General features: G+C 42.1%; 1 protein-coding gene across 3 annotated transcripts in view; it reads left to right on the top strand.

Moving 5' to 3' along the window:
- Positions 1–25,385, top strand: part of DIS3L2 (DIS3 like 3'-5' exoribonuclease 2) — a 177,450-nt gene that overhangs the window by 72,405 nt on the left and 79,660 nt on the right. For all 3 annotated transcript variants that reach the window (XM_071752443.1, XM_071752444.1, XM_071752441.1), the window contains 2 exons: positions 4,710–4,883; positions 19,573–19,652. In XM_071752443.1, coding sequence (XP_071608544.1) covers positions 4,710–4,883; positions 19,573–19,652 — 254 coding nt within the window. The remainder of the gene's footprint in view (positions 1–4,709; positions 4,884–19,572; positions 19,653–25,385) is intronic.

Raw genomic sequence — 25,385 nt, forward strand, 5'->3', positions numbered from 1 at the left:
ATTTTCAATGGATGGCTTGGGTGTTTCCAGGGTACCCTCCATCCTGCAGCTGAACTCCCCTAGCCTCGTGGTGCACCTTCCTCAGGTTTCCTTTTCTCTAGGGAAGTCCAGTGTCAGGTTTCCAAGCACAGTTCACAGCATAACCTGATCTTCACAGTGGCTGAGTGGCTGAAGCAGTGTGTTGCCCGTACCAAGAGTTTGGTAGTGGCATTGGCCACCCAGGGTGGTTCACCTGTACAGGGGCAACCAGACAGTCCCTGGAGGTCCCTTTGGGGTGGGGGGGTGCGTTTCTGTGTCGTGATTGCCACCTGGTGGTGACCAGTGAGACACTGTCCCTTCTGAAGGCCACCCTGTCACCCCAACTGGGCTGGGAAGGAGCAGAGAGGAGCTAATGTCTCCATCTCTGGCTGGTGATGGCCCCAGTGTGTGCTGCAGTTCTCCCTCATGCATGTGATTTCATGTGTCACTGAAACACCATTTAACTGTACCAGCCTCAGGTAGTAGGTAAAGTAAAATAGCTCCAAAATTCTCTAATTTTACAAATAAACAAGTACTGTCATGTACAGTATATTCTGAGGACCTTTTTTCAGTGTTGGGAGTTCAACGCTGTTTAGAGAATTAGTCCAGATGTCTCTACACTTTTGGAGGATTTTTTTTTTATGTGTCCGCTACATATGATGATGGATGGGACTGTTAAAAAACCCCAACAAACAAGGAGTACAAAGTCAAATAACTGATTCCCTCTGTGTCACATGGGACTTGTGGCTATTCTAGGTCAGGGGCTTAGATACTGCTCTGTCAAGGTGACAAGATTTGTAATGGCATTTGCAAGAGAATGAAATGTTGCATGTTCTTGATGCTCCTTCCAGAGCCATTCTAGTGTCTTGAATGTCTTCAGGCGCTGGCGTTTTATTCTGTGTTTTGGTTTTTTTGTAGTTTAAAAATACATTTGGTGTGAGGGGAAATGATTGTGCTCTCAGGTGCTGCAGGCTCCTGTGACAAATCTTTCTGTCTCTGATACTCAGCCCTGAAGGCATCTCACCATCTCTTAGGGCTTTATCCAACCTGTGCAGCTCTGCCTGCGAGCTCTGCGCCCTAAGCAGTAGGAACATCTGGGTGGCCTTCCTTGCTGTCTCCCCTCCTGCTCCTGTAGAAGCTTCCCTTAGGAGTGGTGGATTATTGATGTGTAGGATGTTCTCCTGCTTCTGAAAGAAACTCCCTGTGTAGGATAACTGTGGACAAATCTGATCCAGGGGAAACTGAGTAAGGTTGTTAAATCCCCATAGAAGTTATTCACTCCTGTCTGGGAGCCTGCCTGGCTTTCCAGAGGAAATAAGCCTTATGTAATTTTGCTTTGCCTTTTTTGAGAGTTCTTATCATATAATGTTTGAACACACTGGCCAGTTTCAGCTGAGTCTGAGAAGTGGAAAGGGGCCAAATGTTTGTAGAAATGGGTGGCTAAATAGGTGTGATCAGTGTCAGCATGAAAGGGGAGGTGACAGCATGAGTCTGGCTCTTCCCCAGGTGCACGTCCATGGGAGGTCAAGCTCTGGTGAGCTGACAGTTCAGTGATGTTGCAGTTATGGCTGTTTTAGGGGAATACCCTGTGCTGCCCAATGCCCTGGCCATGGCACGTTGCCGTCAGTGCATGCTGCCACTGGCTCTGACATCAGTCTGAGGGTATTCAAAGATCCCTCCAGCATGCCCTAATGCTCCCTCATCCACGTCACAGAAAATAAACACTTACGTCTGTAACAGTTGTATTTTTTTTTACCTTCTGGCATTTTTAAAAGGAGACACGCAAGCCTGGGGTGTCACAGACACTGTGACTCCCAGGGAGTGAACGTCTGACTGCTGCTGGGCCCTGTGCCTGTTGTTGTTTATAAGCCTCTTGAACTATTCTTGCTACCCTTGGTGGCCGCAGAGCCCCATGAGTGATTTCACAGCCTGGCTGCTACTCCGGGGCCATCGATGATCCTATACATGTTACCTTTGATCACATGCTGTCCTGTCAGATTTCACTCCGATGCAAGTCATCACATCTGCGTGACTGTAACATGGCCCCAATTAAAGTCAGTTGTACACTTTTTATTTCAAGGTACTTGGGAAATGTTCCCTGGAACACTGTAAATCAAATGTTAATTACTATTAAAAAAATATTAGTCCTATATCAGACCTCTGGGTAAACCCCTTAAGGTTTGTAATCTAATTTCAGTAAACGGATCAAGAGAACATGGGTTTCAAGACTGAGCTGGAAAGCACTCTGGCATTCAGAGGTGCTTTCCATTACTTGTCATGCAGACGTCCAGCTGCCCTCTTTGTGCACTTCCCAGCTCTGCCCTTCCAATGGAATGGGCACCTTAGACTCAAGCCCTTGCCGTTTGTTTCTGGTAGGACAACATATCCTCTCCTTTCTTTTTTTTTCCTTTCCTCATCAATCCATCCTTGGTGGTTCTGGTGGGCCTTGCGGATCTGTGGGCTCATCCTTGCTCAGCCTCCCAGCTCTGCATTAGATGTTGGAAATGAAGTGGCAGTTTCTCTGGTTTATGGGTACTGCTGAGAGAAAGGGAGATAAAACTGATGCCTCATTTATTTACATTAAAATAAGGATCAGTCTGGGACCAAGCTGCAGGAACAGAGAACTCGGCCTCCATGCCAAATGCGCACGTATTTCTGCCACACAGTTTGTACATAAAACTGAAACAATGGAGGGAAATATCTTTTATCCTTGTTTTCATTTTTATTTTAAAGCCAGGCAATGTGAACTCTACAATGTACCACACCATGAAGCGCACAATCCTTTCCAGCATATTACACAATGTGACAGGTTTATTACGCAGCCCTTCCCGTGGTGAGGAGAAAGAGCTGAGCTCCCATAAAGAAGATGGGCATGCTTTGCTGCATGGATGGGGTTTGTTCTGTGGGTTTATGGCACATTTGAAGCCCCAAGAGCATCTTGCTCATCCAAATGACAAGTGCTCTGTTTTGGCCCCAATTTCAGAAAGTAATTAGTGCCTGTTCTCACTCATTGGAATTAAAGCAGAAGGATCAATATAATGATTGTGTATTTTATGCAGTGGAAAAACACTTTATTAGAGTGGCTGGTTTTGCACTGTGTTATTACGCCTCTCTTCTGTGTCATATTTTGATGGATTTGCCTTAATTTCAGCAGTAATTTTCTTGCATCAGGAGCATTTTCTCTGTTGGCTGTAATGTCCCATTCACCCTAATGGCAGTATAGTAAAAAAAAAAAAAATTAGCTCTGTACTGCAGAGCAATCTGGGGGTGAACAAGGGGAGTCACTGTGGGCCATAGGATCTCATGTAGCATTTGTTAACTGGGCAGGGAGAGAACAAATCTCCCATTCCTTTGGAGTCCCAGTTTGCATGCTGTGTCCAGAGCTGGATGCTTGTTTGACACCAAAGTGCTCAGGCAAACCCAGGCTGAGGTTTGTGCTGGAGCAGATGGAAACTTTTTCTAAGTACAATAGAGCAGCAGCCTCATCCACACATGTGCAGGATGCTTCATCAAAGACTATTATCATATGGGGAACAGTTTCCCCCAGTTATGACTTGATTCTAGATTGTTAGCACCTCCCCAGTGGTCTTCTGGTTCAGGTGCTTCTGCTTAACTAGGAGAGGAGGGAAAAATTAATAGAAGCATTCAAGTCCTGAAAAGAGTCTGGAGAGTGGCTGATTATTTGTGGGCATGTCTTGTGTGTGCAACTTTTGTCAGGAAGGCAGTTCTTGACACCTGTTTTAGCATTGTAGCATTGTAGAATGGTTTGGGTTGGAAGGGACATTAAAGATCACCTAGTTCCAACTCCCTACCATAGGCAGGGACACCTCCCATTGTTTGAGGCTGTTCAGTGTCCTGTCCAACCTGTCCCTGAATGTTTCCAGTGATGGGGCATCCACAGCTTCCCTGGGCAATCTGTGCCAATGTCTCACCAGCCTCATAGTGAAGAATTTCTTACTAATGTCTAACCCAAATCTGCCCTCTTCCAGTTTAAAGCCATTACCTCCTCTCTTAACCCTACATGTTCTTATAAAAAGTCCTTCCCAGCTTTCTTGTAGTCCCCTTCAGGTACTGGAAGGCTGCTGTAAGTTTTCCCTTGAGTCTCCCCTTCTCCAGGCTGAATATTCATCCCCAATTTTCTCAGCCTGTAGGAGCCAGTTTGCCCAGGCAGAGATGTGTATCCTTTGGGATGGAGAGCAGTGTGCTGAGCTCCCTGGGAGCTGTCTTCTGCAGAGGTGTTTGGGGTATGATGGGACCTTTTCCCTTTCGGGTAGGCAGGCTTAGCAACCTTTTTCAGTGGTGAGGAAAAAAAGGAGGATTTCACGGGAACCAGCCATGGGTAAAGCTGGAGCCTGTGCTGTGCTTTTTTTTTCGTCTGTGTTGGTTATATTTTTTTTTTCTACAGTTTTGACACTTTCTTACCTCTGCAAAAGCCTAATAATATAAATGTCTCCTTATGATGAGATACATGAAACAACCCAGGGTACTGTCTGGCTCTTGTTTTGCATCTCCAAGAGACAGAAGTCATGGCATGGTCTGAATTCTTGCTAAATCTTCTGCCAGAACTCCAGGAGAAGTGAATGGGTGAAAGAGTATGTTTGAGGGCTCAGCAGCTTCTCTAGTGGGACAGTAACAACGTGACAGTAGTAATAATACACTTTAAAAAAGCATCACTTTCTTTCTTTCTGCAGGCAGTTGGCCAAAAGTCTTGGTCAGGCTGGGGAGATTGAGCCGGAAACAGAAGGGATCCTGATGGAGTACGGTGTGGATTTCTCTGACTTTCCCCCTGGAGCCCTGGAATGTCTTCCCCAGAATCTGCCCTGGGTTATCTCGCAGGAAGAGATGGCCAGAAGAAGAGATTTAAGGTAATAACAAAAAAGCACAGTCTGACACTCCTTCTTGGGTTGCTGTAGGGTTGTTTCATTTTGCTTTCAGCGCACTTTGAAAAGGCACTGACTTTATTACATGTACACATTACCTGTGCTAGCATGGAAAGAAACTGCCTTTGAAAGTACCTACAAACCCAGACGATAGGTTATTTGGAGAAGTATTTTGTGAGATGAAGAGGCTTTTTCTCAAAAGAGCCTATTGCAAACTGAAAATTTGGTGTTTGGCTCCTAATCTGAAAGCTTTATGTTTTTGTCTGGAATGTATTACGTATTTTAGTGGTAGTTTTATAGCAGAGATTTTCTGAATGCCTAGCAGATCAAATGATCTTGGACATTGTTACTTTGAAACTTAAGTACAGGTAGGAACTGTCCTGTGTTTTCCTGTCTAGTCTCAACATTTTTCTCTGTTTTGAAGAATGAGTGTCATGTGGAGTTTATGATGGCTTTTGATCAGGTTAGCAGCTGGCAAATGCAGTCCCTTCCTGCAGCCCGGGAATGTTGGGCAGTCCATATACCTCACATTACCCATCTCTGTAATTTAGTGATGTTCCCACCAACTTTTCAGAATTCCTTGTTCTCTTGGGTGGTAGACACCAAAACTGGTCTACCCAAAACTAGTGGATTTGCTCTCCTTCAAAGAGTCATATTTCAGAGATACCTTTACTGGAAAAGATTTAAGGACAAATGACAAAAGTAATTTGTTTAGAATCTTACTTTGCAGTGAATGAAGGTGCAAGAAATGAAAACAATAAATGCATTACTAAGATGATACTATGTGTTCCACTCCCAACCTTGTTTGTGTTAGAGCATCCTGTCTCAGGTGGCAGATTCATTGCTCTCTTGCATGTTGCTGAGGTGAAACAGCCCCATGGGCCTGATTCCTCAAGACATTGCACTGCTACAGGCACCTGAATGTATGTAACAAGATCATCTCCCTCTTTGTTTGTCTGTGCTATCAGCATGGATGTTAGCAATTTGAGTGTATAAGCTGATAAACTGCAGCCATTTGTATCTGTACTTGAAATCCAGGTGTTACTTTGGACTTAATCCTGCACTGTAGCCTGTAACCTCCTTACTGTTTTGGATTTACTGATTTTCATTGCCATGTAATGGAATAATTCAAGGGAGAATGACACTCCTAATTGATTAGTGTTAACACTTAGATAAAATACCCAGAATAGAGGCTTCAAATAGCTTTTTTTTTTAAAAAAAAAAAAGGTACTGAAAGCTGCAGTTCAGAAGTCACTGGAAAGTGTTTATTTTTATATTCTTGATTACATTTCAGTAGCATTTTCTTAATTCTTCTGACCAAGTTCTTTCAAGCAAATAAAGAGCTTGACTTGTCTCCAGCCAGACAATCAGTTTTGGAAACAAATTCCAAGTGCATTTCTTGCTTTTATTGCTGAATTTTTACACTGGGACATATCAAGGTGATAACAGTTTTGCAGTTAAGCCATTTAAATCCCTCTCTGCCCCTTCCCAACCACAGCGCACACTACAAAGTAGATTTCTTTTTGATCCTCTCCAATATAAACATTTAGCAGTCAAGGTTTTTAAGACAATTATTTGAGCTTAATTTACTAATCCTTTTAATGTCAGCTGCCACACTGCTGACTAACAAGCCTGTGGTCTAAACACATACGGAGATAAAATGAGACTTCTAGTTATGGAAAGTAAAATACAGGTGAATTTGTTGTTATATTTTGTTTCCTCACAGTGAAAACTTTGTCTTCCCTGAAAAATATGAGTTTTATTAGTAAACGTAGCACAGACTGTTGCTGAGCAGAGTCCTATGGTTGGAGACCAGGCCACTATTTCTTCTGTTCTCACCCACTGGACCTTAAGAGACTGTTCTTGACAAGTCCCAGGGTGGCTCAGCTTTAACGTGGTATTAAATGCTTTTATATTGTCAACAATAAGTGTGTTGTGATGTGCAGCCTGGCCCAGGCTGGCACTCAGAAGAAGACACATGAACCTGGGTGTCTGATCTGGATGCACACAGGAGTTTTGCCTTGTTTTCCATGGGACCTCACACCATGTTCAGTGGCACCTGCTTCTGTGAGTGCTTATCTTAGCTGTGCTTTGTGCATGTTGATCTGCCAGGCTCCCCAGGTACAGTACAGTACTCAGAGTACAGTGTAACGTAAATTATGGTGAAATAAAGACTAATCTTTTCTTCCAAAATATCTTTGTTAACACCTTTTAAATAGGTCATTCTAATTCAGTTTACACATCATTCATCTGACCAGAGTAAACATTTTAGAGTTTGGATTACTAGAACTTTAATTGGTAGTAAACTTAACTTTCACTTGGCATACTTAACTTTCATTGGTAGTAAATCCTCCCCAGCTCTGTAACACAGTCCTGTAAATTTTCTACTGTTAAACATTAAACTTTTGGGATTTGGAACTGAGGCCTGTGCAAGTCTTGGGTTTTCTGGTGTTTCCTCTTCCTGAGATAACATTTCCTTGTTTCCTTTCACTATGACCCTTTCCTCCTCAGAAGTTAACAGTTGCCCTACTGTGGTCAGGTTTGTTTGTGAGTCAGTGTATAGAGGTAGAGATTCTGCACTGGAAGCACTTGTGAGTATGGTTTTAGAGGAGAGTGAGACAATGTATTTCACCAACCTGGTGAGGCTGGGTAAGAGGAGGGATGAATATTTTATTCGTGTCATTTTGTAAATAACTTCCTTGATCTTCCTGCGTTCTTGCCACACATATTCCATTTGGATAGCAAGTATGGTCTCACATGGCCTCTGTACAATCGCTTCCAAGGGAGTTTTTAAAATTTATTTATTTCTCCTGTAATGGCTCACAAAGAAAGCTTTACATAATATTTTAGTATTATTTAGGGCATAAAAGATCCAAACCGTGTGGATAGCTTTAGAGTCTTTTAACTAATTTAACTCCAGTCTGCCACTAGTGCTCAGTTTTGCCATGGGTAGCTGCTTTTTACCTGCATAGGTTTATCTATTTGTAAAATTAGGCAAGTGTTTCACAGGCTCTCCCAGCTTCCTTGTTTGTGAAGAGCACCAAAAACTTCTAATGAGAAGCACTTGGTAAGTGTGAGCTGTTGGCATTGCATAATGCAGTTGTATTTTATAGAAAGTATGAAGGTTCATAAGGTACCAGAATAGATTGCTTGAGGAAACTTCCCTTCCACAGACATTACATATGAATAACACAGATAGGACCAGAGTTCTCATTTTATTATTCAGGCTGACTGGAATTGGCATTTTTTTCATTAGAACTTTGAGAAGTACTTGGTTTCTGCTTTTAGAGAAACACTGGAGGATTGGTGTCACAGAGACAAATTTTGATGGATGCAAAGTTTCAGCCATGTTCAGGTCTTTTCCCGTGTTACAAGATGTAATTTTCATTTCCTTATTTGCTTTGCTTTGCACATAGTATTTCAATGGTGTGGGTAAAAATACAGCTTCTAAACAGAAGCAGGGTCAGGAAAAAGGAGGAAATGCAAATTTCAGAGGTGGGTGCAGGAGAGCAGGCTGGAGGAGGAGGAAGCCATTTGAAGAGGTGTAGTCAGGAATTCTAAGAAACCCAAAAGCTATTGTAAGACTCATTCCAAATGTTTCTAATTTCATTCATATCTTTTTGTTTCCTTTACTGTTTAACTGGGACAAGGAACTAAAGCCAGGAAAGTCCGATCATAGTGGGAAACAAAAACCTAAATATTGGAGAGAGAAAAAAGACCGTTCTTTGCAAAGCATTTCTGCCTCTTGCTTGTCTTCCATTGTTGGTGTTACAGTGGAAAATGTATAACATCACTCTCCTGGAAAGTGCTAGAGCCTGTTCAAGTAGAGAGGGTTTATATACTTGAACATGGAAGAACTTGAGGGTATCTATTTCTTTACCATTTGCCTAATAATAAGTGAGCCTGTTGACCTCCGCTGGACTATTACAAATGTGAAACTTGGCACTCAAAATTGCTTGCTCTAAATTTTCCAGTTGCTTTCTCTTTTTCCATTTGATGTCATCCTGCCAACTAGTGATTTTATTATTATAAACAGGACATTGTATTCACTTTTAAGAAGAAATATGAAGCTGAAGGTAAAATTACAAACTGCAGTTTCTCAGCTGGCAAAATACAAAACAATGAGCTAAAAATACTGAGCAGAGAAAGGGTGCTGTGGCAAGAAACTGAAATATGCACAAGATGGATGTGGGCTGAGAAGCAGAAACTTACTGCCTTCAACTTACCAGCTCTGAACTCCTGCTAATCACCAAATGGTTGAGGTTGGAAGGCACCTCTGGAGATCAACTACTCTACCGTCCTTGCTCATAGCAGGATCAAATAGAACAGGCTGCTTAGGGCTGTATGGTGTTGGGTTCTGGATATCTCCAAAGATGGAGATTTTATAGCTTCTCTAAGCAATGTATCCTGGGGCTCAGTTGCACAACTGTCCATGCCTTCCATGAGGGGCAAGAGTCTTACTTGTGACTGTGAAAGGCCTGAAGAGCATCAGATGGTGGAACAGCAAGGATCCACTGCATTGGCAGGAGACAATTAACGCTTACTTGCTTTTCATTCAGGGCAGAGTTAATGAGCTCATGAACTTTGCTTTTGTGGGCCAAGAGCTCTAAGTGCAATGAAGGTTTCAGCTAGAGTTTGCATCTTGGTATTTCAAGATGTGACCTCAATTGCAAATGGCATAAAGCTATCCAGGTTATTGAAGGCGAAATTGTCATTTGGCCACCTGTTCAGAAATGTAACATCCTCACTTTGCTTGGTAAGAGAGGAAGAGTGGAGGTGCTCAGCTGTGTCTGTGTCCAGCTGTGTCTGATCTTAGCACTGTTTGTAACTGAAAAACACTGGCAGCAGGACCTATTGTTTATTTCTTTCTTGAGGAGAATCACAGCTGCTAGCAGGGATTAGCAGTGCTTACAGTAAAAGGTTGTCAGCATGCTCTTTGCTATAGATGCCCAGGGAGATTATTGGCTGGTAAAATTAGAGGTGATGGTAAAAATGGCAGCCTTGAGTTGTGCAAGGGGTGTTGGAGGGAAGGAGTCAGCCTCTGAAACAGATGTCTTTTCAAGGCAGGTGGACAACTTTAGTTAGAAATGAGTGCAAGTCAGATAAAACATGATTATGCAGCTTGTTTCCTGGAGATTTTCCACTACAAAAACCTAGTGTTAAGTAGAGCAAGACTTACTCAGCTATAATAGGATATTTAAAAAGCTTTGGTTTCTGATGGAAACTGAGAAATGACTTGTTTAGCAAATGTATAAGCAGCATTGCTACAGATCTGACTGTTATCTTGGCGTGGAATGGAGACACAAACAGGGCCAGATTGTGATCTCTGCCCTCTCACTGAGCTGTTCTGTAACTAATTTAATGTTCTCCATAGAGAGATACAAGTCATACAAAGGATTACTCGGTGTCTAAGGATAACTGATCCAGTCCCTCTCTAACAGCATTGATTCCAGGAGATGGTGATACTGGTTGTACCTGCTTCGGGTACTTCTGTCCAGACAATCTGGGGAACTGTACCCACCGGTGAGGAGAGCTCATGTTAGCTCTGTCCTGACCCATTAGCTGTGTAAGTAAAACTCAGAATAAATACTGTGCTCCTGTCAGAGTGATGTGATTCAGTGCTGTGCTTCTGGTTGGCTTCCTCAGGTCCTCCTCTCTGTTTTCATAACATTTTTACTACAGTATGGCTACAGCAGTTGTGGTGACACTGTTTTGTCCAAAATTATGCATGGTCTGTGCTCTCAGATGTTGCTCTTACCAGTGGCTGGTGTAGATAGGCACACTGGCATCTTCACTGGTGTTTTTCCTTACAGGAAGGCATGTGTGGTCATTGAAAGTGCAGTTTCAAGCAGAATTGATGGTGTGCAGTTGGACACGATTATTGCGTTCAGAACTTGTAGGCCATCAAAACTAAGCTTGCTTAGTTGAGAATCTGTTTAGTTGTGGAATACAGTAATAACTTTTGTAACTAAATTGTTAGACCCTACAGTCTTCTTCCTGCCTGGCTGTTTAATATGAGGAGAGTAGAGAGAATAAGAGGGAGATGAGGATAAAATCTTAAGCCAATTTGAGAACATGTCCTTTTCTTACTGAATTTCCCTGAATCACAAGGTGGGCTTTTGATGAGCAGAAGAAGGTGATCTGTCCTCTCATGTTTATGTATGTTAAGTGGACTGGTTCAGGTGTGCCAAACACTGCCACTTTCTTTGATATTAGAGTGTTTTGGTGGTGCCCTTTTCCAGTTACAGGTCAGACCACATGGATGTGTCAACCCAGGTATCAATCTCTGTGCTGCAGGTGAAGAAACTCAGGACTTTGTCAGTATATGAGGCAATGTATCCCTGTTGTGATATTTCAGGGCTGGTCATTGATAACTAGGACAGGCTGGTTGTTACAAGGAACATTTTCCTCCTGACACCATTCTGATGGAGTGGTCTGAAGCATACTTTGATCTGTATATTTGCCTGTATATTTATCTGGGTGATTTGATTCTTGTTCCCAGGTTATTCTCAGAGCCTCACTTAAAAAAAAAAAAGAAAAAAAGAAAAAAGAAAAAATTATACAATATAGATGGCACATATGCAGGTGTATGAGGCAGGGTTTTACAGGGTTAGGTTTTACTGGAAGTATCACAACATGGATTAGAAGTGGGGTAGTCTGGAAAAGCCTAACAAAAGTATTCTGGAAGATGAGGGTTTTGATTTACAAGAAGGGATTAACTGTTCAATGCGTATTTGCCAACACTGAAACTAAAAGTTTGTGAAAGATATGGTAGTTGATAATTAAAATATATGGACCAAAATGGAAAAAATGAATCATTTAAGGTGGTGGGAGGGTCGGAAGAGATGTTATGAGGACAAGTAAGGTAAACCAAATAGAAACCTTTTCTGTCCAACCTAAAATAGACAGTAACTTAGACTGCTAAAGAAAGTATTGGAAACTCCATCTCTAGAGATTCTTAATACTATACTGGAAAAAGTCCCTGCAAATGTATTGTCATGAGTTTTTTGGCTCTGACCTATGGGGCTTGGATGACCTAATGTCTCTTCCATTTCTAGCTCTGTGCATCTGTGATTAAAGTAGTTTATATAATGCAAGTGCATTTTCAATTACACTCCACCTTCTTGCGTGGGATAGTGGTGGTACAGAGACCTCATTATATTTGTAGCACAATTACAGCATGACTTGTAAGAAATACTGCTGGTACTTGGTCTCTCAGAGACTTTGCTGTTTTTTTATGCATATTTAGGTATGTTACAAGACTTCAGTGCAATTTTTTCCATTGTCCTCCTTACTTGGAGGCCATAGATATATAGAAGGAATAATTGATTCTGATTTGGCAATCCAGTAAGCAGTCCTTGGTGAAAAAGTGAATGTTTATTGTTGTAGATGTGTAAATATATCAGAGTTGATTGTCAGCTGCTCTCTTGACCAAATTTTTCTGAACCACAACAGGACATTAGATAAACATAAACAAAGAGAAGTTAAAAAGAACAGTACTGGCTTCATGTAGAAAGTTGGGCTTTCAGTGCAATTTATGCTGTGATGGATTTTTGTGAGGCTTATAAACATTAGTGTTTGGAGGGGGCAGTTTTGCTTCCAATTATTTTCTAATTTAATTTAATTTTGAATTTTATGCACTACACAAAAAGAAGTTTGTGATATGCCAAGTATTTCTGTTGGTGTGTTACCTTCACTCTGAGTGAAGGCACTCAGAGTGCCTTCAGAGGTTTGTCAGGGTGCTTCTTATTGCATGCATATTTTTAATATATTCCTTTTAAGATTTTGTCTGGGAAGGAGCCACTCCAGGGTTTCAACTAAACTCTCCTCCATCAAGTGTGACAAATGTGTTAGACACTGCATGTAATAGATGTCCTTAGAAGTGGGTTGTTGAAGTCTCTAAAGTGTTCAAGTACTGTTTGTTCTCTAAAATTTCTCCCTGAGAAAGAGTACTTAATTCCCATTTGAGTGATGAGCATCAGCAGAATTGGACCCATACTTACTGGCACTTTCAAAGAAACCAACAGCAGACTTTGTGTTCGAGCTGGGTTTACTCATGACTGAAGATTGAGATTGATTTTTGTGGTTGCCATAACAATTGAATTGTTGTGTGAAAAAATGTTAGTAGCTCTCAGTGGAGTGAGTTGACAGCTCTAGGATGCCTGTTCCCAAATTAAAACAACTGTCTTCAGCTCTGAGAAATTATGTCTGGTTAACTTCAGCAAGATGGAGATCAGCAGTGTCTTAGAAATGACCTGAAGAGCTTAAATATTCTAAAAGTGCCTTTAATGTGTGTAATTTTAAAATGCCAGCTTTGAGATGGAGTTAATAAGGGTAAACCAGGAGGCTGAGTTTTCACTCCCACCAGGCAATTGTATCAACTCACAAAGTGGAGAGAACAGGACAATCTAAGGAGTCCCTAGAAGAATGTAAATGCATTGCAAGTGTCTAGACATGCAGTCACTTGTACTGTAAATGTCTTAGCACTGACATGCTCAGGTTTAATGGAGGCTTGCTCTGCCTAAACTTTAATTTAAAAAGTGATGGTCATTACTGTCTCACCTCTGGCTGTAGCAGTCTGGTCTTTGGAAACAGGCTAGCACTTGTGCAGAAGATGTAGCTTGGTGCTTCTGGAGCTGTTGGATGACCAGAGCCATTGTGGGCTGTGAGCACCAAGCCTGGGGCAGGGCAGGATGGTCAGTGTGTGGGTAACCACTGAGCTGCTAGATTTTTCAGTCATGCAGTGTTTGTGTGCCGGGAATTCACAGGCAAGTGCCTTTCAGCCCCTTCTCCATGCTAATGGGTGCTGTGTGTGTTCTTCTCTTCTGGAATTGTTTCAGATGTGTTGGTTTTCATAAATGACCACTAAACATTGCAGGAGACTGCCTCGGTCTGAAAGTTGGTGTTGGGAGAGAGTCAGGATGGGGTGGTAGGTGAGGTAATTAAGTTGAGGCACCTTAATTCTACCCAAGCCCCTTTACCTGGTCTCCTCCACGACCTCAGCCCTGAGCAGTCCAGCTTCATGCAAATGGTAAAGTAGGGGCTTCAGTTGAAGTGACTTCAGCTGGTAATGGTGGCAGCCAGGAGGGCTGGTGATCTGCAGCATGCAGGAGTACGGATGTGGTTGGGTTGCCCAGCTGACTTGTGCTCATGGTGCCTGGGATTGTCCTTCCTTCATCTCAGCTTCCCCTGGTTCCTGAATAGCTGGCTTGTGCTTGCTTCTTTAGGACTCTGCCTCCTATGAATGGTCACCTCAGCTGGTAAGGACAACATGTTGCTTCACCAAGGGTTTTCTGATGCTCTGGTGGGTACATGCAGTTCTCTGAATGGTTATTTCACGGTTGTTGGTGTTTGTTAGAGTGGTGAAAATCTGGACTCCGTGTCCACTGGTGGGTTGACTCATCTCCATGCTGCTGGCTGGAAGGCTGTCCAGTTGTGTTAGGAGGATCTGCATGGCTGGAGGGTGCTGCTTTGTTTACTGTGTACAGACTGACACTTTTCTCTATTAGCAACACCAAGATACCTTACAGAAAATCACACTGGTAGCACCCAAACTTTGCCCAGTATTTGGCCATGCCAGAAACCTTGCCTCTAATACAGCCTGAGCCCATGGCTTAAAAATACAATGCTTCATCTTGATCCAAGTAGCCTTCCACTTGAATAAAAATGGAGCCCTGCCAAATCTCCTTGTGTCATAGGTGTTTATATTTTATAGCTAACTGTGATAATGTTGAATTCTGAGCAGTTTAGCTGGCAAGAACTGAAATATTGTACCAAACCTTGTACAATATTTTCTCTGCTGATTCTTGCAAATACCTTTGCATAGATGTACGTATTTGCACAAAGAAAAACAAACTGCTTTTCCAGTCCTGTGATCTGTGAATGTTTTAATTGCCATGATGGTAATTCCAGCTCACCAACAGGCTACTTATCTTACCTCTACTGCTGCACTAGCCATTTATTTTAAGTCCTGCTAAAGGTAAGAAGACTAACTGCTCTGCAGATATGCTTGTCCACTTCAATTAGGCTTTCTTAAGCTGTGCAGAGAGAGACTGCTCTCAATTAGCTTTCCTTAAATTAGGATTGATATCCTAGCCTGTAAATGTGCATGCTCTTCTTACTGTCTAATAAACTAAGTGCTCTATTCTGCAATTTTTTTCCCAGATGGTTGATTTGCAAGATTGCAGACAGAGCCAGCATGTGAGCTTTGGCTTCAGCAGTGCTCTTGTCACTGCCCTGGGTCTAGAGGTGGCTGGGCCAGTGTTTCTGAGCACTGCATGGGGCTGGCAGGGTTTGGGCAGGGTATGTGGCACATCCTTTCTTGGCTCCTGCTTGCAGGTCCAGCATGCTCAGTGCAAGCTGTTCCCCTGATTCTCCAGAACTCTCCTGAGCATTTTCTCATGCACAAAGCCTCTGACCATGAGGAATAGGGAGAGAGAATTTTATTCTTCCATCGACAAAAACTCTGTGCCAGAGCAGGCCCACTTCTGCAAACCTGTACTAAGCGTATATTTTAAACAAAGAGGCTTCTGTAAAAAGTGGAAGTATCCATACCAGAATGTTTGGTTTTGATCAGTGTGAGGATGATGGTCTTAAAGGGAAGTGTTTATCTCTAGTCCTTTCTGTCCTGAGGACCAGATAATCTTCTGAGTGTGTCTCTATCTCCTAAACTGGTTTCTTTTAACTAACCAAGTTGTGTGTATATTGGAACAAATGAACTTGGAACATCTCATTACTTCTACAAAGTATGTTTTGACAATTTTAAATGAATTAAACAGATTTTTATTAGGTGTCAGAACAATGAGAGATGGCTCCTTCAGGGCTTTTAAAGAAGGGGGAGAGAGGGATGATCAAGCTTCTTAACCCACAAGGTCATCTTGGTGACCCTCCCAGAGCTGGAGACAGCTGACAATTTGTATTTACCTGTGGTCAATGCAAATGTCCATGCATGTAGTTGGGCTGTTTGCTTGTGGTTATGCAATGTCTTTGTTAGCAGGTGCATAACAAGTGCTGTTGCCTTGAGGTTTAGTTTACAACTCACTGAAGGTAGGTTTTGTAACTGGTTATGGTCAGAAGTGTGGTCAGGTCCCTCTGAGAACCTCTTTGCCACAGCCTTTGGGGTATTGTACAGCCAGACAGTATGGTCAGGGGAGGAATTTGAACAGCTCTTTAATCTTCGCAGAGTGAACTTGCCACAGAGCTGGGAGCAATGTTATTTCTTCAGATGTTTTTTGTCAGCTGCCCCCAGGGTCTTCCTTGGGGGTTTGCACAGAAGTGGCTGGCACTGGTGCCAAGGAAGGGAACAGCTTGCAGAGCAGTGGGCATGTTGGGCTACCCACACCCAGCCTTTCTTTGCCTTGTTTTTCTCTGCCTTGTCCCAATTCTCTCCGAGATGAGAGGCATCTCTCTTCAGTGAGCTGGAGATAAAAGGTGATACCAGTATGGCTGGAGGAAAAGGAGGAGATAGCTAAGAACATGCCTTCTGTGGAGACCTTGCCCTTGAGGAGCAAGGCAAGGATCATGTGCAGGGTGCTGCCTGTGGGCTTAGAGCTGTAGTCCCATCACTTGGTGGATTGTTTTCTTTCCCACCTGCCAGGCCTGGTTCCTGTAGCCATCTGAAACTTCTCTAGTAATAAAAACTGAAAACCAGAAATATAATTCATCACACTTAATAATGCAATTACTGGTGAGAGGAATTCACTTAGAAAACTTGAGCTAGGTGTGCTGGGGTGTGCCAGCTGCCAGCATTAGCTCACTCCTATGAGCCTTGATCTCCTCTTGTCCCATTGACGACCAGGCCCTCAGCTCTGCAACACTTCTGCTGAGTCCTTATGCCAGGGAGTATCATTCTTTGTATTACATGCCCAGGGACTTTCTTACGTCACCTTGCAGTCTGTGCCCAGAGTAAACAGCCTGTGACAAGCTACAAGTCCAAGTCCCTTGAGTAGTTTTAGAGGAGAAGTGGATCTGAACCTGGTGGTTAAACATAACCCAGCTGTGCTGCACATAGAAATTCTGGTGGGAAATACTAAATCAGTATTTTTCTGGACCTCTTTTCAGCTTTCCATCTTTAAGTTTAAGTATCTCAGATGGTGAGCTGTGTCTGCCTGCAGTTTGCATCCTAAGTGCTCAACCATCCAGCACATCCTGAGGGGCAGTGGCTTTGCCCCAGGGGGACTGGGGGCTGCCCGCCAGCCCTGCAGGTTTGGGCTCTCTGAACTGGGGCCACTGCTGACCTCTGTGGTAGATTTGACTGGCCAAATACATCTTAGCAAAGCAGCCTGGTGGTTGCTACCATTGTATAAATGTGCTCAGAATTTGGCATCTGTGTATTTATGCTCGCTTCTTTCCAAGGCAGGCTGCAAATATGCACTTCGTTGAAACCAATCTGCTAATTTTTAAGCTGCCTGGAGCTATGATTCACAATGGGTGGCAGATGCTTGTGGTTGCAGGCCCTGAACATCTGGAATAAGCTATCTGTTCCCCTGACACAGGAACCCGCATTCTCTTTGAAGAAGCTCTTGCACCTTTTCCTTGCTCACTTGTCAGATAAAGCAACCCATTAGTGTCCTCTCGGCAGCATTTGCTCTTTTAAATTAAGTAATTTAAAGGGATATTTACTAGACATGGCTGGGGTAGCAGTCACAGTGCCAGGATGCTGTTGCCTTTATACCTTATGAGGTACTGAGATCTGATGTATCAATACATGCAGGCTGGCACCCATACATGCCTTCATACCTCTTGTAGTATAGGTGCCTTTGTCTTTGCATGTGCACGGCTCCCTGAAGAAAGTTGCACAGTGCTTTGGAGTGGACATATCCCGAAATTCCATCCTTAGGTGGAAATTAAGGAAAATATATTTATGGAAATAATGTTGTTTGCAAGCCTTTAAAATTGGTTGATTCCCAGTGCTGGATAGCTAGGCAGCAACAGATCAAAGTCCCTGTGTAGTTGAAAGAATTTTATATCTATCAGTGTCACGATCTCTAATTTGTTTAGGTGCATGTGAAGGATCAGAAACTAACCTGCATCTGGGGATGAAGGCAGCTCTGCTCTCCATGCAGAAAGCTAGGAAATTCTAAAAGATTTTCAAAGTCTCAGAAGGCAGTGAAGTGCTTTACTGATTTTTATGTCTTTAAAATCTCTATTTAATGTGCCTGGTGGAGTTATATAAATACACGCAGCCAGCTGTTTGATACTGACAGATACTACCCAGAGCATTTAAGTGCCAAAGTGATAGGCTTGCAAAGATACAGACATTGCTCTCACTGCACAAGCACCCGTGCAAAAAGAGTAAGACTTGCTAATTCCACGTGACACTTGCTCCTTTAAAAGTTCGCTGTAATTTTTCCCCTCCCACCTCTCCTGTCCCAGGAGTGTATCAGTGGTTAAGCTGTAAAAAAAAAAGTAATATGTGTTTTCATTACAGATATGTAGAAGGGAGCTACCATCATGACTGGAGTTTTTCTGCAGCAAGAAGAAAAGCAGCAGTCTGTTTTCTTCCTTGGCATCCTCAGCTTATACCATTATGCTTGGGGATCTTTTCACTAGGAGGGGCTGAACTTACTCTGAAGGTTAAAAGCAAAATAAGCCAGCAGACCCATTCCTTTACTGTTTTCAGAGCTCTTCAGCTCCAGTCCTCTGTTACAAACGTTACTTGGGTCAACCCTGCTGTAGCCCAGAGGCCCAGGCAAGAAGTTGCTGTAGGGCAGTGCAGGATGAAGGGAGGCCCTGAAGCAGCACTTTAGAAAGTTATATTTGTTAAGTGCTTCAGGTTTTGAGTCTTGGGTAGTGCTAGACTCTGCTCTATTAACATGATGATCTCAAAGTCATATGCTCCATTTTGTTTCATCTGTATGGCTCTGGACCCTATTTATGGCCCATCTTGGTATTTTCCTGGTGTTCCTGCTTTGGGACATGCATGTAAGCCTTCCAGGGCAAGGCTGCATATTCCAGGTACTGCCAAGTGGAGGGGCATTCAGCTTTTCCTAAGCACCAAGTTGATGAGCTAGATCTAATTAGCTTATTTGCAGCTCACTCTTAACTTTCATAGTGTTTCTTACTGAACCTGCTCTTCCCTTTGGTGTACAATAGGCAATGTGGATGTTACAAAGAACTGCACCCCTTGGGTGTCTTTACTGATACTAAAACTCTCCATTTTGTGATCATTCAGATTGGTTTGTAAATGTTTCACTGCCTCTGCTCCATGCAAGTTGTGCTTATGAACTTTCAGATGCTAAGGTATCTGTTCTTATGCATGGGGATGAGGGTTGTATGTCTTCCGTTTAGCTTTGCAATTAGGAACAATCTATTTTGACTCTAGCTGCAAGGCATCAAGATTTTTTTCCTGCTTCCTTCTTTAGAGTGAACTCAATGGGCTAACTTGTTTAGGTTTTGTGGAGGAAAATCAGTAATGAGATGAAAATTGGTAAAAGCAAGCAGTTAAAACAAAAGGAAAAATAAAAAACCCAAGGAGATTCACTTGTAATTTTTTTATTTTTTTATTTTCAGTTTAGATTTAGACTTTCAGGTTAGATTGGAAGATGTTTCAACAGACAGAGTCTTCTGAAAACATGGTTGTTGTTGTCTGGATGTCTCTGATGATCTCTGTGTTTTGATACTTTCTCCATGACTGGAAGATAAATTTTTCTTTTCTTCATTTTTCCTTGGATAGGAAAGAATGCATTTTCACCATCGACCCATCAACTGCCAAGGATCTTGATGATGCTTTGTCCTGTAAACAACTCCCTGATGGTATGAGATATATTTTACAAAATAATTCTTAGTGTTTATATTAAGCTGTTGACATATTTGTATATATAATTTGTCATGAAGCATTCTTTACCAAATGTGAGTAGTAATAAACTAGGTTTTTCTTGTTGTTTTAATTGCCTGCTTTCAGAAATCTTAAAGCAGATATCTTCAAGCTGCATTCTGAAGTTGTCTTGGTGTCAGGAAATGCAGTGTTTTGCATAATCAGAGCTGCAATTTTATTTGAGCAGGTCTCAGCTGCCTCCTGTCATTATAGGAATTACAGCTGAATAACTAATATGCCACTCTGGCATACTGAAGTCTGGTGAAACTTTGACCTTGAATATGCAGTCTCTGGATAAAGGAATCCAGTTTTTTGAAGGTCACTGGCTGAACTGCTCTTTGGTGTTTATAAGATGCTGGGAATTGTCAGATGAGCAGAGTGTGCCTTATAAGTTGTTATTCTTCTCATTGCCTTTTAAGCTTTCTGTCCTACCTTATTTGTACTTTTACTATGCTGTAGGCCAGCAGAACAGAAAGTAAAGCTCCAGAAGCCAAATCTTGATGATTCTGACTTAAATAACTTCCCTCTTGTAAGCTAACTTTGCCATCCAAGTTCTCCTTACTTAATTTGATGAGATCCAGTAACAGGCTTGGTTAGAAATGTTGCACTACTAATAAAGAAGATAGTGATTTTTTTTTTTGTGTGTGTGTGTTTAGTTTTTCTTGCTCTTGTTAATCTTGTTAATGGGATGATATCAAAGACATCATTCCCTGTTTTTTGGGTTTATTTCATTCTGTGCAGTGTGGCCGATGAATGGTCATGTCATTTAGACACAGGTACAGAATGGTATTACAGGGCTATAAGACTGATTAAAAAAATCTGACATGGAAGAAAATTTGAGGCTAAAACTTTCTTCTAATTATAGTGTACAATAGTAGTTTTGAGGCAAGATTAAGGGGAAATTGCTCTTGTATTTCTCAGAAAATTGAGACAGTCTTCTTGAGAGATCCTAAGCTGAACTGTGTTCAAAGTAAATTCACAAAGTAAATTTGAACTGTGTTCAAAGTAACATTGATCAGACTACAAGGTCATTCTGCATAGAAAAGATTTGCAAAGTTCAGTTTTTCAAATATTTCTTCTCTTCCATGCCCCAAAATAAACTTCACCAGTGTGTTTTAGAAGAGACATGAAGAAACCAGGAAAGAATAGAGGACAGGGCTCAGCTCTTTTCCTGAGAGTAAAAGTAAAGATTTGTTCAGTTTGTATCCAAAAGTCATAGGATGGGAAATCCACTGTTTATTTAGTGCTTTTGAAGTTTTGCATCCTTCTCAGGATCATTGTGCACACTCCCCTTTTCTTCAGGTGCCCCTTTTTCTCAGAATAGAAAATCCAAGAGGCAAATGGGTGTGAATGCACCTGCTGGTGATTGTTCCAGCATGAAGGCCTTTGCTCACCCTCAGGTATCGTTTTGCATGGACCATTAAGTGGGAGCCTGCTCACATCAGCCCTTTGTGTGCCAGATGTCTTCCTGTTGACTGGAGCTGTGCATCTTCCAGTCTTCCATCTTGTTCCACCCTGGACTCCTCTTCAGCGAGAAGTGCTCTGAACCGGAGCCTTCTTCCAAGAGTGCTTTTATCTGTGCCCATCCTGGGCATTGTGTGCTCTGACCCTCAGCCTCCAAGCTGCTGTGAGTGGTGCCCATGCTCCATCAAAGCACTGCCTCAGCCTTAGGCCAGGGTAAGTTGCTCCCTGGAAAAGCCAGCATTGGTGCTGATGAATATGCTAGGGGACCAGACTTTAAATCAGCATGAAAAGAGCTGCTGTGGAAATTCTGCAGTCCTTATTTTGCATCCTGATACAGAATTAGCATTTAGAGCCAGTTCACCACCATCAACCTGTTCCTAGGTGGGACTGGGCTCTACCCAGCTGGGGAGACTTTTTGGCTTCCAGCACTGGGGACTTCAGCCCTCAGACCTGGCAGGACACATCTGGATCCATGTTGTGCCACAAGTTCCTGAGACATTTTCTTCCATGCAAATTGAATCTCTGTGAATTCGTGGCTTTTTTGGCCCACTGTGAGTTGATAGTGAATTTCAGCCTGTGGCCTGCTGACTGCTGTAGCACTATGTAGGCCCATGAAATGTGGCTGGCAAAAGCATGGGCATATATGAATTTTTTTTAAGAGATCTGTACTTTGACTTAAATTTTTGCAAATTTAGAAAAGTCCAAAATCAGTGCTGGGAGTCCTTTTGGTTCACATCTTTGTGCTCACATGCTTGCAAAGCTATGGCCATTCTCAGCGATTTGGTGTTGAAGACAGCCCTTATGGGAACCTCAATCTTGTGCTTAGTAGAGCCTCTTTATATGTTTTGGAGGTACCCTGAGGATTTTTGGCTTTAAAAGTTGCTATGCTAGCTGCAATTATTATGACAAAGAGTTGTTTTAGAAGTTAAGAGCTTATCCAGGCCTGGCAAGACTGCATCTCTCATGAAGGCAAAGTTGTGTTAAGAGTTAACACAGCTTTTATTCCAAATGTAAATGTGGTTACAAGAAAATATTATTTTTTCCATCTTTTTTGTCCATATGTAAAACACTTTAAAAAAAAACCCAAAACACAACACCAAAAAAAAAACCCCAGCATGAGCAAACCACATATCTGGCATCCTCATGATGTCAGGAGATCTCAAAAAATCAACAGAGATTGCAGAGCCCAGTTCATAAAATGTCTCTCTGTTAGTATATAGCACCCATAATAACTACAAGAAAAAAGAAACATCTCATGACCACACTTCTACCAGACAGCTTCATCAGTGCATTTCAGATTTTGAAGAATGCAGTTGTCTTTGTCCTTAAGCATTTGTTGCTAGTTTATTCATGACTGAGGCATTTTCTTCATCTGGAAGGATCTTTGGCAGCAAGCAGAGAGATAAGGAACTGTTTTTGCACCTTCACTTAGTTTTAGAACTTCCTAGAGCAACCCTTATCAGTTGCAGTCACTGGAGGGGAGACTCACCCATGCTATGTCCTCAGTAAGAGGTGGAAAGAATTTTTGGCAGAAGTAATCCACAAAAATATCATAAAGAACTATCCCCTAGCAGAGTGTCACTAGCAAGGGATCATGGGATGGTTGTGGAAATAGCTTTTAATGGAGCTTGCAGTAGGATGTTGCAGCAGTTGGACACTTTTCAGGGATATGTGTCTGAAGTGGGCCAGTCTGATTCTGAGAGGATTTTATATTGGAGTCTGCTTTTGATTAACAGTCGTGCTCCTCATTGTTGTTTAATGATAGAAGTAGGGAGGTAAGCTTGCTGTTCACATTTGCGAGTGTATATTTTAAGAGAGATCAGCTCCAGTAAAGAAGGAAAAATAGGGTTATTTATGTGTAAAAGCTTCACAAATTTGAACGAACTGTACTCCGTTTAGATGAATCAGCATAACCTCGGAGTAAAAGATTGATCTGGACTCTGCCTAGTTTCTACAGGCTTTTTTAGAGCTTTTTCAGGGTAGCTGGAGGTTTTAAGAAAGTTCATTTCAGTCTATGCTCTTCTGTGATCCTTTCTGCACATCTTCTACTGAGTAACTGCAGCCAGGAGCAGTTCTCTGTATGGATGTTGCAAAGGATTCACTGAAAATAGCAGGGCTGTGTTAAGCCTGAGTGTATTCATCCAGGGTGCAGACATGTAAAGATTTATTCTGATCTTATCATGTAGGAGCACACCGGGTGACCTGTGTGTCCCAGTGGCATCAGGCAAGTTTCCCACCCTTGCAAAATCTCTTCTGGGAATTATCTGCAAGTGGTGTGTGCATTTCTGGTAATGCACATAACTGTTGACGTGTTTGAAGACTGCTTACTGGTAGAAACAGAACTGAAATTTGACAAATTTGAAGGCAAACAATTCCATCTAGTGACATGTCAGGCTGTTATGGAAAAGAATGCAGCAGAAACAGTTGAGGTACATTTCTGAGGAGATGTCTAACCAATGTGCAGATCTTTCAATGCTGATTTCAAAGCTATACCTTTGTCCATACTGAGAGTTTCTGTACATTCTTTTATGTGATAATTGATAATGAAAATGGTTCTCGTTGTTCTTTCATTGTGGTGTCCCTGCAATCTTTCACAAAGTAATTCAGGTGCAAGTAATTTAAATTGTATTCTAGGACAAGTTGTACTGCAGAGTGGAAATATATTCTATGGGCTGTTTATCCTACTGATTTTCTGTCCCTACTGACATTGGTTTTCTGCATTTTGGGGCAAGGTTGTATATAGATACATTAATTGAATCTTCCCAGTATTACATGATGACCTAAGCAAATGAGATTTCTGCAGTGTGCTGCTCCCTGTTTTTTTCCTTCCCTTTAAATCCGTTCAACTTTTTGGTGAATCTAAATCAAATATACCTAGGGGGAATAGGATAAAAACTTCAAACACATTGTGTTTCTGTAAGTGTCATGAAAATGGTGTGCAAGCAAAGAGGAGAGTTTCTCTTAGTGACCCAAATCTGGTAAGACTGCAGCATGACCTTTCTCTTAAGCAGACATTGGTGAATCCACTCTGGGCTGCAGTTTTTGGAAACAGATCTGCAGAGAGCAACGACTTACATCTCTGTTCAAGGTGCCTATTTCATACATTTTGGGTTAGCCAACTGGTGTTTTGCCAAATGCTGGTAAAATTATCCTCTGTCTGCTGCAGGCCTGTGGACACCGGAGCTGCTTTTCTTAGACCTTGTGGAGACCTTAGTAAATATCCCCTAGTGTGCATGAGCTCCAGCATCTTCCTCCCTATCTGCCTCTCCTTCCATACTTGTTCTTTCCTAATGCAGGTTGCAAACACCTGGATTGTTTTAATTTTGCAAAGTTCTGTGCATTTATTCTGCATTTTAATACATATAGATTGTCTCTTATATTCAGCTTTGTCTCTCTGGCCACTTAAGGACTGTCAGGCAAAATTTGCTCTGGCAACGCATGGTACAGGACCTTTTAGCTAAACTGTTTGGTTCCTGCAACACAGAATATGGGAAGAGTTTGTAATTGAAGTCCTGTGTTGGCCTGGCTTGAGATAAACACTTAAGAATGGGCTAGTGTTCAATTAAAAGTTAGGGTATGAAATTACTATGCTTCCTTCTTTGTAAGGTTTTAAGGTGAACAGATACCAGGCTCAGTTTAGAGATAACATGACAGAACCCCCACATTGGCATATGAGTCAAATGGAAAATTACCATAAGCGGCAATTTACTTAAATTTATTGCAGGAGTTAAATATGGGAAAAGTAAAAAGACCTACAAGGAGTAGGACTGTGCATATAGTTTGGTTAGTTTTTCCTTTAGTATCGGATGTAATTAGCTCGGCTCTCCTGTTACCTGTTGGTTAGTCTGGTAGGTTTCTGTTCCAGATCTATGCTGTGTCACTGGTGAAGTGAAAAAGACATATTGCTGTAATTAGAAACAGGTACTTTTCCTTTCTTTCGATCAAGGGCTTGTGGTTGCAGATTCTTTGAAATATGCAAACTACACTCAGGTCTGTGCCAAATCCAGATCCCTGCTGTGTCCCACAGCGTGCTCCCGTGTAATGCTGGGGGAACTGCAGCATGTACTGTGTATTTTGCCTCTTCTTTTAAAGTAAGACTAGGTTTGTCTGTGGAAACACACATCACTTCCAATTTCCAAGTGCAGGTTTGAATGGAATCAGAGAGCATCCTTCCTCCACCAAACATCTGTTTAAAAATCAGTGAAACA

This window comes from Heliangelus exortis, chromosome 9 (assembly GCF_036169615.1).
Source record: "Heliangelus exortis chromosome 9, bHelExo1.hap1, whole genome shotgun sequence".
Taxonomy (NCBI): domain Eukaryota; kingdom Metazoa; phylum Chordata; class Aves; order Apodiformes; family Trochilidae; genus Heliangelus; species Heliangelus exortis.